Source organism: Pagrus major, chromosome 10 (genome assembly GCF_040436345.1).
Source record: "Pagrus major chromosome 10, Pma_NU_1.0".
NCBI classification, from domain to species: Eukaryota; Metazoa; Chordata; class Actinopteri; order Spariformes; family Sparidae; genus Pagrus; species Pagrus major.
Genome location: NC_133224.1, coordinates 7,397,107 through 7,412,093, shown reverse-complemented (window position 1 = coordinate 7,412,093; position 14,987 = coordinate 7,397,107). Strand labels below are relative to the sequence as shown.

The window sequence follows — 14,987 nt, the reverse complement described above, 5'->3', positions numbered from 1 at the left end:
CACTTCTTTGGCTGTGATACAGTATGTGATCTGCAAAGTAAAACTAGAAACTAAAATATCAAATTTGAGGGAAGTAAAAAGTACAAAATGTGCCGAAAGCCAGGAGCAACACTTGTAAAGAGTCGATGTAGTCCGCCACAGTTGTTCTTAGCAATGCTGGGAAATTGGAGACATATACATTGACTGAATGATGTGACTCGACGGTGGCTCTCATGCCTGTGGAAAAAGGAAAACCGGTGGTTAAAAGGTTCACAGGTTGAACCAAACTTCGAACCCGCACTAGTACCAGACCAGAACCAGCACTTGGTTCAGTTTGGTCGAAAAGGGGCATCAGTGCGTCAGTGGCGACAGTAAGCTACAGACTACCAGCTGAAAAATTAGAGTTTATACTTTCTCACAAATAATTTGTATCAAATTGTATTTTCATAAGTTAAATATACAGAAGAGGATTCCTACAGTCATTGGTCAACATGTGTTCGAATAGTAAACTTTGTATATAGAGCTGGAAGAGGAGATACAGTATTGCACTCCCTGCAGTGAATCTGTTTTCCCACACGTTTTATTGTTTGATTGACTCATTAACAACTTTCTATCCAGCCGACAAGTCAGTCTTCAACTTAATATCTATTTATTCAGTGTCACTATTTTATGGTAATGCTCTTCTAAGAAAGAGCGTTGAAAAACCTGCAGCACCCAGCTTTAACTAAAACAACAGCACAGTGTTTGAATATATTGTTCATGAATAATTTATTTACATCAGGTTGATGAGGAAGTCAGTCACTGTACTTGATAGACCCCAGTCACTGTGCTGTTGAAATAAAAGCTTTTTCCACAGGTCACCACAGGGGGTGCCAAACCACAATAACTGATACTGACACAATGCATGTGCTCCTTTTGACCTCTGAGACGAGGGCGGCTGGAGTTAAGTCCCAGGATGCCAAGTCAAGGTTACCTGTGAGCATCATTCTCAAAAAAGTTGTAGTCCTCTCTAAGTAATAATAACTTTGTTTTGAACGTTTCATGTTCTTTGACTCTTTTGCAGCTTAAAATGTCACCCTGCTTCCCTCGACTCAAATTCTACCACAAGAAAAAAACAAAACACTTCTGAGGTGTGAATGATGACACTGTCTAATTCTTGCTGTCACAGCATCACGTCTGTATGTGTGAAACTGCACTGGAAAAATATTGCACTCATGCTGATGAGAACTGGCTTTGCGTGTTCCTTCTCACACTAAGACACGCTACATTTTATTTTAGTAGTTTTTAGTATTACTCTGGTGAGTATTTGCTGATGTAGTATTTGAAATAAATTGTATGGGTGACATAGTGTACACAGGCCCACAACAAAACACAGGCAGTGTGGATGCACAAACTATCAGCATTTACTGCATTAAATGCACAAATACATGGTCTGACGTGCAATAATTACTGTTGTTAGGGACCAGGAAGAAACCTTTCACAAGAGAAAAGTTGATGTATAAAATTAACTAATGCTGTCTATAGCTTAATAAATAAGTTTGTTATATAATGCGTTGCTCAAGAAATCGATGACGTGTGTTGGAGAGGTCACTTGATTTGTGAGGCTGCAGAGAGAGAGAGAGACAGTTTCCTTCCTGATATAGATTCCTGTAGATTACTGCTACCTCAGTTGGGAACATTTTATCTGATAATTCTGATAATTCTTCAGTTTTAATCACACACTTTAAAGGCAGTACTGTAGAGGAGAGTGTCTCCTCCCTCCAGCACAGAATCTTTACATGGTCTCACTTTAAGGTGGTTTTGTCACAACTTAACCCACAGGAAGTAACTGAGCACAGAGAAAAACAGAAATAGTCTCATGAAGAGAAGTGAGCATGAAGAGAGCAGAAAGCCCTCTCTCACAGCTGCCCTCTGTTCCATTACTACTACTCTGGCTTTTACTTTACAGGTTTTGTCATAGAGAAGAAACATTTTTTAGCGACAGTGAGGTGATTTAGTTGTTTCTGATGGTGCCAGTTTACAAAAACTATTAAGTGGACCAATATCAAGTTTCAAATCTGATGCACCATGAGAAAATATTAAGTACAGTCATGGAAAAAACCCTTAAATTTAAAAGACAGTGGCATAACATAGGTCTACTTTAGGTAGAGACAAACAAGTTTTAAAAAACTTCAAACATACTACAAGGAACATTTAACTGGTTATGAAACAGTCTCCGTTTAATAATGATGGCTCTATATGACCTACATGCACAAACAAGACCAGCAGTGAGAAGACGGACTGTTTCTGAATAGTTATTAGTTATTCTGAATGCAGCACAACTCAAACTGGATCAGAAATGAAATTTCTCTCTCACCATTCACTACTGTGCATTTTCTTTCTGTAATAAGGTCCCATGAGGTCGACCAGAAGGGGCCTGACTTCTTTCTGCTTTGACATCATGAGTTACTGAGCGTAGATTGATGAGGGAAAACTGAATTTAATTGACTTTATCATAAGGCTGCAACATGACAAAGTGTGATAAAGGTGGAGGTACCTAAATACTTTCTGACTGCACTGTGTATACACACAACACACACCCTCATTGAAATAGAGGTACTGTGGATGCAAGAACTGTTGGACGGCATAACATGTACAGATTAGCAAACAATAAAATGTTATTGTGATGTAATATGATTAAATCCAATGATCTTATGTTTCTTAGATGTGAAATAAGGATGAGGAACAAACCTTTGTGAGGGAGAGGAGCTAATAATTTATTCATAGTGGACAGGAAATGTAAATGTGTCAAAGTATGCTGCGGTCAAAGCCACTTCAGTTGTTTGAGCTTCGTGTGAAAAGGAAGAAAGAACAGAGTCAGAACTGCACTCAGATGAGGAAGTTGATGAAAAACTCTGCTCTCACATTTATAATAAATTTAACTTCTCTTTTCTTTCTGCTGCGTTTATATTAATACAAAGTAGGAAGTTTGATCAGAAACAGAGTGACCGTGTCGGTGCTGGATGTGAAGATGGGGCACACGCTGCTCGGTGTGCTCGGGTTACTCTGTGAGTACATCTGACTTTCTATGTGATGTTCAGTATTTATATCAGTGTAGTAGTTGTGTAGGCAGTACCTTTGTTGCTGATTTGGCTTGGTTCAGATTGGAGGATTATGGCCATACCTGGACAACACATGTACAGTATATGATCTAAGGTGTTATGTATATAGCTGTGGAGTTACATTTATTGCTTATTTTACTGGGCCTCTATATATTGAAGAGTTTTAAATGTGTTTCCCACCTCTGTAGCTCTGTAGCAGGATATCATCACAGAAATGTGTGATACTGTTGATTGATAAACAATAGTTGCCACTGATGAAACTCCAGCTGGATTTTGTATTTGATTCTGGTCTAATGAAGTTTTCATCTTTATTTTAGTGCTGAATACACTCCTGTACGGACATTCTGAAGGTGACTAGTTATCTTTTCTATATTTACTGATCATGTTTGTCCTATCTGTCACCTACTGTGTCTCTCTTGATCACTTGTTTTTGCAGTTGTGTTTTTCCATATATGTTTCATTTTACTCAGTGCACATTATGAAATGACTGGATTAGTGCTCAATTGTTAAGGGAAGCTACTTGGAAAGCGTAGCTCTGCATGATACCACTGACTTCACACTGGAATAAGTTTAGTGACTGTAAAGCTGCTTTAGTTTGGTTCATTGAAGCTGTGTAGAAAAAGCTGTTCAAACTGCTTTGTTAGAAAGATCAAATGAACAAAACCTTATCTAAACCTAATACAAAATTATGACAGAATATTACACAAAAAAGTCACAAAAATGATGAGTCTGTTTCCTATTTGATCATTTTAACAGAGCAGAATTATGAAGAAGGAGATTAGTCTGATGAGGGGAAAGAACCAACAGGTGATACAGTCATTTACAACAGTCTGTCACTCACTCAGTCACTTTGTGCAGTGACATGGTGTGTTTGCTGCCTCATGCTGTGTTTCTTGGTATTACCTCTGGGAGCTGCAACAGTCACAAGTTGCCAAATGCTTCACAAACAGATGGCTGACAAATTATAAACCAAACTAAAATGTCTTAAATAATCAAAGTAGTCGTAAGTCTTTGAAAACTACAAACCTCCAGAACAGTTTCAATGCTCTTTGGCATAATTTCTGTATGTCTTTAATAGGGGTGTCACAATTTTCCAAATCCTTGATTCGATTCAATTCTCGATTTTTACATTTATTTTTTATAAAGCACAGGTTGCTATGCCATTTTTAGACTAGACTTTTATGCAATATAATATCTGACCTTTGTTAGCAATGTACCACACTACATTGTCAAATTTAAAACATTTATTAACAACATAATGTAACAATAACTTATATCTATCTTTCACGATTTTTTTGACAGTTTCTCTCTCACACAGCTCAGTACACACTGTAATCTGAGGTGATTTGCTTCAAATGACAGACTATCACAAAACAATCAGAGAAGAAAAGTGAGAAAAGAAGGGCAGAGTTCAGCTGTTCACATCAAGAGATTCATATACATAAATAAACGTTGGTTTTCACAACAAACCATCAGACATCATTAGTTTGTGAAAGCCAAATACAGGACTCGACCATAAAAATAACTTAAAGTTAACTTAAGTTAAATAGGTAAATAAACTTTTACTGCTTCCTCAAATCCTCCTTAATGTTGAATGTTCTTGATACAATTTTGAAACATATTTTTTATTGATGTAATATCACTGCTAAATAACTTGTATGTTGTCAGATAAATCATATGTTCCTTTGATTGAACATATTAATAAAACATCTCTCTACCTCTGTTACATAGATGCTGATGCAGTCCTGGAAGTTCCTGAATTCACTTTGTTTGAAGGAGACTTGGTGACTCTGAGCTGTAAGCATCGTACTTCAAGACGTACGATGACAGCTACCTTTTTCAAAGATGGATCACTTATTAAAATGGACACAACCCATTGGTCATCCAGAACAGGAGAAATGACCATTTATCCAGTGTCAGTGTCAGATGAGGGCTGGTACCAGTGTAAGTTTGATGATGGGACAGAATCTGCAGAAAGAGAGCTGAGAGTGAAAGGTAAGAAGCTGTCTCACTGTGATGAACAAAACATTATTATTGTTTTCAGTGCTGCACCAAGAATCCAAAGAACAGGTCACAAAATCTCTAAACATCAAACATTCACTTATTAGCTTTTCTAAGCTGTCAGTTGCATTTCACTGTCTTCATCCAGTCGAGTTTTCTGTCTTCTTGCAGTAGATTTTACATGAAGTATTCATGATTCTCTTAAAATACTATCAAGTGCTGAACGACAAGTTAAGCTTTCATCTGCCTTCAACTAACCGATCAATAAACAGCCTGACAGTCCTCAATGTCAAGTAGCTCTTGTCACAACAATCCTGGTGGCTGATAGGCTGATTGCCTGATTGAATTATTTCAGATATTGGGTACACGTACTATCAGCCTTTTACTACTAGTGGTCCCTAGAAATATGTTTAGTATTGAAACATATTTATCTTGATGTGAACAACTTTTCTCTGTTTTCTTGTGTTTTCTGTACTTGCAGCTGTTTGTGGGGTCAAAACTGTTCAACAAATCATTTATTAAAACAATAAGTGTTTTCATTGTGTTATGTAATAATGTAAAACATTTTTGATGGCATGTCCATGACAGTAGTTTCCTTGTTTTCTTGTTTTTCTAAACCAAACAGCAGGTAGACGTACAGTCACACTCACAGCAGACAGGACAGTCATACCACTGGGGGGAAGAGTGACACTGAGATGTTATGTGAAGGATCCTGCTGGCTTCAAATATCAGTGGTTCAGACAGACATCAGACTCTTCTGATAAAACTCCTCTTCAGGCTGAAAATGTTCATGAATCAAACAGAGTTATTTCACAAGGAGGCAAATACACCTGCTTTGGATGGAGAAGTGAACCATATGTCTTCACACCTGATAGTAATGCAGTCGTCATTGAGGAAACTGGTGAGTTTAGTATTTTCTAATGGAATAAACAACCTAAAGTCTTTATGTTCTTAAACAATGTCCACAGTGTGAAGGGAAAGTGATTGTTAGTCATGCTAGCCCAGTAACTCTCACTTTTCTGACAAAAAGGAAAATGTTTAAATATACTTCATCAGGTCAAGAATGGGCTACTGGTTCGACCTCCTTCAATTTGCTAACAGAAACAAAGATTTGAGGATGCTTCCTTTATGCTGTTCAGTTTGATTTATAAATATCTGTATTAGGAGATTGTTCATGAGGAAAAGTTTACACAGTACTGCTGCTAATACTGTAGTTGTGAACAAGAGGAAGTGGAGGTGGCTGAGAAAACACACAATCAGCATGTTGTGCTGGGAGTTAACATTAATGTTATTAATGCCAAAATCACTACATGTTTTTATTTTAAGCAAATTTTAAATTGAACATAAACTAGACATTAGACACAAGACTAACAAAGAGGGATAATGAAAATGTTCTTCCATGTTGCTGTGGTCAAAACAGTCTATGTCTGTACTAAATGCATCCTGTGGAAGGCTGCTAGTATTTTGGGAGACTGTTGTTAAACTCTGAAAGCTCTCATCCCTTCAGCAGCTGCTACTATGAACACTGCTTGGCACTTCACTGGCCTTTATAGTTTATTGTCACAATTTGGGAAAATATTGTGTTCTCATAGCTGTTGAGTTGTATTTGTATGATTTTTGAAACATGTATTCAAGTAATAGGTATCAAGATTATAGTGGAAAATGTTTATCTGGATAATTTTAATCCTGTTTGTGTCCTAACTGCATATTTTATCTGAACAGTTTCCAACAGGGCCACTTTGACCCTTCAACTCAGCTGGACTCCTCACAGCTGGATATTCAGTGGAGAGACGATCAACCTCAGATGTGAGATCCAGAGGGGAAGAGATAATAAATGGACGTATGAATGGTCACCAGACAACTTAAACACACCTACAGCACACAGTGAATACAGGATTGTCAGTGCTACTGAGGCTCACAGTGGAGAATACAGGTGTAAAGGAAGAAGAGACTCATATTCCTCAACAGAATGGAGCGACGCCATCGAATTGACAGTATCATGTAAGTTGGACTATCTGTCATTCATACTGAAAATGTCATGTTTCAATGTTTTCATTAATCTAAATTAAGCAGCAGGAAACGATGATGATGATAGTCCATTTTAACACTGTTCTCCACAGTAAGAAGGTTCTGGCTGTGAAAGAAACATTTGGCCGACTGGTTGAGTTAACTCAGGTTAATCACAGTCAGGTTAGTTTAGATGAATCACTTGAGTTGTCTACATCTCCTGTAAGTGATAGTGTCAGTGGTCGTCTGTGTTATGTGTTCACTCTGTGATAGACTGACAGTCTGTCCAGGATGTAACCTCGCTCTCATCAAATGTGAGCTGGGATAATCACCCTGTGACCCTGCAAAGGATAAGAGGCTACAGATCATTGATAATTAAACAGTTGTCCTTCAACAATGAAAAACCACAGTGAAAGTGTTCAACTTGGCTCTTCAACACTGAAACACAAGGTTTTACCTTCACAAATGTAACATTCAGTAGTGCAGCAGCTAATTCATTAAGAAACCCAGGAAAAGAGAGAGAGGCATGACATGCAAGAGGTTTAAACTAATATGTGTCCAGTATTTATAAATTAATTCAGTGATAATATTAATGCAAATGTAAGTCTTACAGTTCAAGTATCACTTGTCTGTAGGGGCTGCACTATATAAACTGAAGTAAATCACAGTGACATTAATTTCCTTGTTTATGTCTTTGTTCTAAATCAAACAGCAAACAGACCAAAGGCTGAACTGAGGGCTGATGACAGAGACATTCCTGTAGGGGGCAGTGTGACCCTGACCTGCTCTGTGAATCCATCATCAGCTGGTTGGAAATACTTCTGGTACAGAGGAGAGAAAACATCTGAACCTCTGACCACTCAACTCTCAGCTGGACCAATCAGTGTCTCACATGGAGGAGTCTACTGGTGCAGAGGAGGAAGAGGAGAGCCAGTTCACTACACAGAGTACAGTGATCCAATCACTATCAACAAAAATGGTGAGTTTGATATTTGTTTTGGAAACAGGATAAAAATATATGTTTTATTTATTGATTGAAAAACATTGTATGTTTGATGAAGATTTAACTCTTTGTCATTTTTGTTTACTTACTGTGAATTCTTGAACATGAACAGTTCACAACAAGGCTGTTGTGACTCTGCGACCAAACTGGTCTGAAATATACAGAGGAGAGAGGATCACTCTCAGATGTGAGATCCACGGAGGTGGATATAATAAATGGACGTATGAATGGACTAAAGACAACTTAAACACACCTACAACATCCAATGAATACAGGATTATCAGTGCTACTGAGGCTCACAGTGCAGAATACAGGTGTAAAGGAAGAAGAGACTCATATTCCTCAACACGGTGGAGTGATGTCATCACATTGACTGTATCATGTAAGTTGGACTATCTGTCATTCATACTGAAAATGTCATGTTTCAATATTTTCATTAATCTAAATTAAGCAGCAGGAAACGATGATGATGATATTCCATTTTAACACTGTTCTCCACAGTAAGAAGGTTCTGGCTGTGAAAGAAACATTGGCCGACTGGTTGAGTTAACTCAGGTCAATCACAGTCAGGTTAGTTTAGATGAATCACTTGAGTCGTCTACATCTCCTGTAAGTGATAGTGTCAATGGTCGTCTGTGTTATGTGTTCACTCTGTGATAGACTGACAGTCTGTCCAGGATGTAACCTCGCTCTCATCAAATGTGAGCTGGGATAATCACCCTGTGACCCTGCAAAGGATAAGAGGCTACAGATCATTGATAATTAAACAGTTGTCCTTCAACAATGAAAAACCACAGTGAAAGTGTTCAACTTGGCTCTTCAACACTGAAACACAAGGTTTTACCTTCACACATGTAACATTCAGTAGTGCAGCAGCTAATTCATTAAGAAACTCAGGAAAAGAGAGAGGGGCATGACATGCAAGAGAGGTTTAAACTAATATGTGTCCAGTATTTATGAATTAATTCAGTGATAATATTAATGCAAATGTAAGTCGTATAATTCAAGTATTTCTTGTCTGTAGGGGCTGCACTATATAAACTGAAGTAAATCACAGTGGCATTAATTTCCTTTTTTATGTCTTTGTTCTAAATCGAACAGCAAACAGACCAAAGGCTGAACTGAGGGCTGATGACAGAGACATTCCTGTATGGGGGAGTGTGACCCTGACCTGCTCTGTGAATCCATCATCATCTGGTTGGAAATACTTCTGGTACAGAGGAGAGAAAACATCTGAACCTCTGACCACTCAACTCTCAGCTGGACAAATCAGAGTCTCAGAGGAAGGAGTCTACTGGTGCAGAGGAGGAAGAGGAGAGCCAGTTTACTACACAGAGTACAGTGATCCAATCACTATCAACAAAAAGGGTGAGTTTGATATTTGTTTTGGAAAAATAATTTTAAAACATTTACTGTATTTATATTTGTTGATTGATTATCAAAAAAAACATGATGAAGATTTATCTTTTTGTCATTTTTGTTTCCTCACTATGAATTCTTGAACATGAACAGTTCACAACAAGGCTGTTGTGACTCTGCGACCAAACTGGTCTGAAATATACAGAGGAGAGAGGATCACTCTCAGATGTGAGATCCAGGGAGGTGGAGATAATAAATGGTCGTATGAATGGTCACCAGCCAACTTAAAGACACCTACAACACACAATGAATACAGGATTATTAGTGCTACTGAGGCTCACAGTGCAGAATACAGGTGTAAAGGAAGAAGAGACTCATATTCCTCAACAGAGTGGAGTGATCCCATCAAACTGACAGTATCAGACAGTAAGTCACATCACATTTCTTTCAAAGTGAAGATTTTACAGCTCATTAAACGGCTGTTTTGGTTCATATATATATTTTTAAAGTGAATCTTCAATATGTACTGATTGTGCAGAATGTATTTAAGATCAAGGTTAAGATTGTCTTTATTTATCCCACAACGGGGAAATTCACATGTTACAACAGCTCGAGGAGCAACAGTACAAGTAGAATCAGAAAAATATGCATTGAAATATTAAATAGAAAATAAATAGAAAAACACAAGATATTCACAAAAGCAAACAAGTGGGTGGAAAGTGACTGTTCATGTAGTGCTTGAGTTAAACAGTCTGATGGCTGATTTGATCCAATATCAATATTTTTTCAATTTTCCAACAGAACCCCGGCCTGTCCTCACTGTGTCTCCATCATGGCTGAGTGCTGGAGCCTCAGTAACTCTGACCTGCAGTGTTAAAGATCAATCTGCAGGATGGAGGTTCTACTGGTATAAGACTGTTCCTGATCCATCAAACAACTCCTACAGCATTGAGCTGCTACCTGGCAACAGCAGTGGGACTGAACAGGATTCCTACATTGTTCATGGACAGACACACACAGCAGGATATATGTGCAGAGCTGGAAGAGGAGATCCAGTGTCTTACACTGATCTCAGTGAACCTGAGTTTGTCTGGTCTGCAGGTCAGTTTGTTTCTATCTCTTAAGAAACAGATGTTATATCAGCGCTGTTCATCTTTTTTCTAAATGATGATAAACAAACAGTTAAAAAAGAAAAAAATAATTTACTGTGGTCTGATGATCTTGACTCTCACTTGCGTCAAGCTAAACTTCACACTTTCCACCTTACTGGGTGGAATTGACTTGTTTCCTTCTGTCCTCACTCTTTAACATAAAACACAAACAGATATGATATCTTGGCTAAAACTTTACTCTCATTTACAAAAAGTACTTTAAGTCTGGATACTTAAGCTCTTCTTCTGATTACAGCAGCTGTAGTCACTTGGTTGTCAATTATTTAAAATGTGTTCAAAATTGTAGCAAGAGGTCGAAGTAGAAATCATAATTTTACCAAAATACTGAACTTTGTTGCAATAAAAACAAAACAAATTCAAAGACTATTTGAATCGAGGCATTTTATATCTAAAGATCTCTGTGCTCTGTTTGACCTCTTATCACATGTTGTTTTTCAGATTTTCACTCATCAGCGTCTCTCACAGTGAGTCCTGACAGAGCTCAACACTTCACCTCTGACTCTGTCTCACTGAGCTGTGAGGGAAACTCTACTGAGTGGAGACTGAAGAGGTTAACAACTGACAACAGATACCTGTCAGACTGCACCACCTGGGGGACAATGACTGGATCTACATGCAACATAAAAACTTCCTGGCGCAGTGATGCAGTGTACTGGTGCGAGTCTGGATCAGGAGAGTTCAGCAACGCAGTCAACATCACTATACAGGGTATGATTTCACTACATTTTGTTTTCTTTTACTTGTTATTTCAAACATCCCATTGTGTGTTGAGGAGTACAGGACACTGACATGTTAAGAGTTTTGCCCAACACTCGGCTTCATGATCTCTCTAGTAATTAATTGTTTTCACTTAATAAACATAGTTAAGTATTTAATCACACTGTGATTTTAACCATGTATAAATATAGAATATAGATTTGTGGCTGATCTGTTCTTCAGGTTTTAGGTCCATGATCACCATTCAAAGTCCAGTGTGAAGGATTTAGTGACATTTAGCTGTGAGGTTGCAGATTCAGCCAACTGAAAGGGTTCTTGAACAGTAAGACACACAAGGTGTATGAAGATACAACGTCAGATTTTATGATCACTGTTAAATCAATGAGAAAAGTCAAAGAAAAAAACCCAGTATGTATCTTTTCTCATCTCTCTACATCCACTCATTCTCAAGTTCCTCGACCAGCTGATCTCTGACTGAAACCTCGTATTCTTTGACTGTTTAACAGATAAAAACATGATCCTGCTGAGTCCTGCCCGTCCTGTGACTGAGGGAGAGTCTGTTAGTCTGAGCTGCAAATTAAGAAGCCAAACATTTGGCTCCACTGTGTTTTTCTATCACAATGAGAAACTGATTCAAAATGACAGCAGATGGGACTTAAATATCTCTGCAGTGTCAAAGTCAGATGAAGGATTCTACAAGTGTCAACACTGGAGACGAGAGTCAGCACAGAGCTGGATGTCAGTTCAGGGTGAGTAGGATTAAAACAATTATTCCATTTTCTTTATGTGAACTGTGTTTCTGTCTGAGAAAGAAACTTTGTATTTTTTGTGTTTTTGTCTTTACCGTGGCTTAATGTGACACAACTCTGACATCCATTAAATCACTTTGTAAATTGAGTTTTAGAAACATGCTATATAAGTTTATTAACAGTTGTTATTTGTTATTTATTGCAGCAGTGTCCAGGCCTGAAAGCTCTTCATTTCCTGTACCGTTGATTGTTGGGCTGGTTTGTGGAATCGTTCTTGTTCTTCTTCTGCTCCTGTTGTATCGCTACAGACCTTCCAAAGGTGAGACCTTCTTCTTCTGTTATTAGATGTTTGGTGTTCATGTTGAATTGAAATACACAGACATATTCTGGTCTGATGAGATAGAACAGCAGTACAACAACTTACAATACAAAACCACGTAACAACAAATCTTCATCTGTTTTACAGATACATGCTTCAATAGGTTGGTGCAAAACTGTTTTGTCACATTATGAACATAACAGCAAGACATTCAATGTTCCTGTTTATTAAATGTTTTGTGTTGTCTTTATATTTCAGGCCAATCCAGTTTGAGAGCTCCAACGCAGAACAGAATGAGGCTCAGTGCAACGAATACTCCTCTCCTCAACATGGTAAACATTGAAAATAATCTTATTTACATAAGATATACAGTATATATGCCTTTTCTTTAGTATCATACAATTAAAAAGATGACTGACTGTGGCTTGTGTTCTCTGCTCTGTAGGTGATGTCTGTCTGTATGAATCAGTCAAACACTCTGAAGACACTGAAAATGGTACAGTTTATACTTTTTATTAACATGCATTGCAGAAACACTCTGTTAAATTTAAGTGAAAAGATTTATGGTTGACAGCAGTGAGATCACTTTCATTACTTCAGATTAGTCAGGATCATTGACTGTATATAAAGATGGACGACATGACAGCTCCCCAAAAGTGAAGCCAGAACATCTTGAACTGCTGGTTAGCATTTAGCTCAAAGCATTGCTTTACCTCCAGCCTGAGAGGTGTGTTAGCATCGCTTTACACAATTTCCTTATTATCAGTGTGTGTTGTGAAAATATCACCTTTGATGACACGTGACTATTAATGATGTAGTTACTTTGAAAATGTGTCTTTTTCATCAAGTATCTACATCACTGTGTCTGCAGCACATGTGTCATCATTGCTGTCTAGATGTGCCATATGTTCTACTCTGGATCATGTACTGTTTCTGAATCTATTGAGGTTCTGCAGTGAACGTTAGAAATGCAACCACTGCATGAATTAAGAGAACTGATCCCAAGTGATCGATATAAAATCCTGTAACTAAATATGTACATTTCAGTTGCAGGTGGATCCCAGGACGTCACATATTCTTTACTTGAACTTAAAAACATTAGGAAGAAGGGTGAGTTCTCTAAATAAAGGCAATAAATAGAAATATCTTTAGTGTAAAAGTATTGATTTATTTTTTTTCTGTATGGATTCATGTGATTGTCTTCACAGGGAAGCAACATACACCAGAGGAGACATCAATTTACTCTAATGTGGGGACAGGAGCTGCAGGTACAGTCAGTTACAACAGTCGTTTGCATGCACATCATAACACTGCAGGTAATTATGGGTGCACATGCAGTTCAGTTAATGTCGGTCACCTACCTCTAGGTGCCACTAGAGTTGGAAATTGACGAATGCTACACATACCTAATGCCTTTCAGACTTTTGAGTATTTCTCTGGAATTTACTCTGATGTGAGGACAGGAGCTGCAGGTACAGTCAGTTACAACAGTCATGCTCAAAGTCTGGTTTGAAATGTTGCATATCATTTTACTGGAGGTAATTATTTGTTGTTATTTGTTGTTAATCTTTGTCTCCTTGGGTAAGTATTAAAAACTACCACTACGTGTCACCAGAGTTGTAAATCTCACACATTTCTCTGGCCTTTCACACTTTTTTTCTAAGTTTGACTTTTTCATAGACAGAATGTGATTGTTAATTTATGTTTTCTGTAATTTGTTTAAAATATATAAACAACAACAAAATAAACAAAAGACGCAGCAGCTGAGGTGTTGGTGTTGTGATAAGAAATAATTTGGAAATATTAAGATTTTCATTTAAACATCAGACGCTGCTGTATTGTCATGAAATAAACACAAGAAGAGCCAAAATGTATTTTATTTTTATTCTACCTGTCAATCCATCTGTTCATCCATCCAGCTGCACAGGGCCGTAGTGTATACGTCTGTGGAGCAAACAAACCCTAACATCTGCCCTCTGTTCCAGACGACAATCTGTTGTATGCCCAAGTCTTCACCCACGATAAAGACAAAGGCAAGAAGAAGAAAGGTCAGTAAAGTCTGCATCCACCTGCAGTCATCATCATCCAACATGTTGGTCTTGGTTCAGCTGTTTGTTGTTACTTATTGTTTTTATGACTCATATTTCTTTTAAGTGATGTATTGTTTATTATATGCATTGCTTAAGAACAATTTATTTCATTATATACATAACTTATTCTGTAAAAATGTAAACTACTCCAGTGGAGACGTTAACACTGACAATGTTCATGTCTTATCTCCATTTATAGGAAAATCAGCTCCTGCAGCAACTGATGAAACTGTTTATTCTGAAGTCAAAGCGGGATCATCTCTCGGTAATAATGCTGCCGTATAATGTCCATACTGTGATGACATCTTCCACAGCCGATTAAATGGATAAAAGCCAGATTAACATGTCAGAAAGCATCTTGAGTAACCCAGTACCTTTGTGTTTTGTGTTTTTCTTCCAGGTCTGTAAGAAGAGAGGAGACGAGGAAGAGGAAAATTGTTGATGTGGTGGAAATTCTTATTTCTGCTTGTAGAGAAGTGAACAAACAAAA

The 14,987-nt window shown here is 37.7% G+C and overlaps 1 protein-coding gene across 1 annotated transcript; it reads left to right on the top strand.

Annotated features, from left to right (window-relative positions):
- Positions 1-6,705: 6,705 nt before the first annotated feature.
- On the top strand, positions 6,706-14,987 carry LOC141003301 (Fc receptor-like protein 5). Its single transcript, XM_073474627.1, has 18 exons — positions 6,706-6,715; positions 6,804-7,082; positions 7,801-8,067; positions 8,204-8,473; positions 9,193-9,459; positions 9,604-9,876; positions 10,252-10,551; positions 11,061-11,330; positions 11,846-12,088; positions 12,294-12,407; positions 12,555-12,570; positions 12,666-12,739; positions 12,853-12,903; positions 13,461-13,517; positions 13,616-13,675; positions 14,393-14,455; positions 14,697-14,762; positions 14,898-14,987. The coding sequence occupies exons 1-18, from the start codon at positions 6,706-6,708 to the stop codon at positions 14,903-14,905; spliced, it is 2,688 nt and encodes an 895-aa protein (XP_073330728.1). The 3' UTR covers positions 14,906-14,987.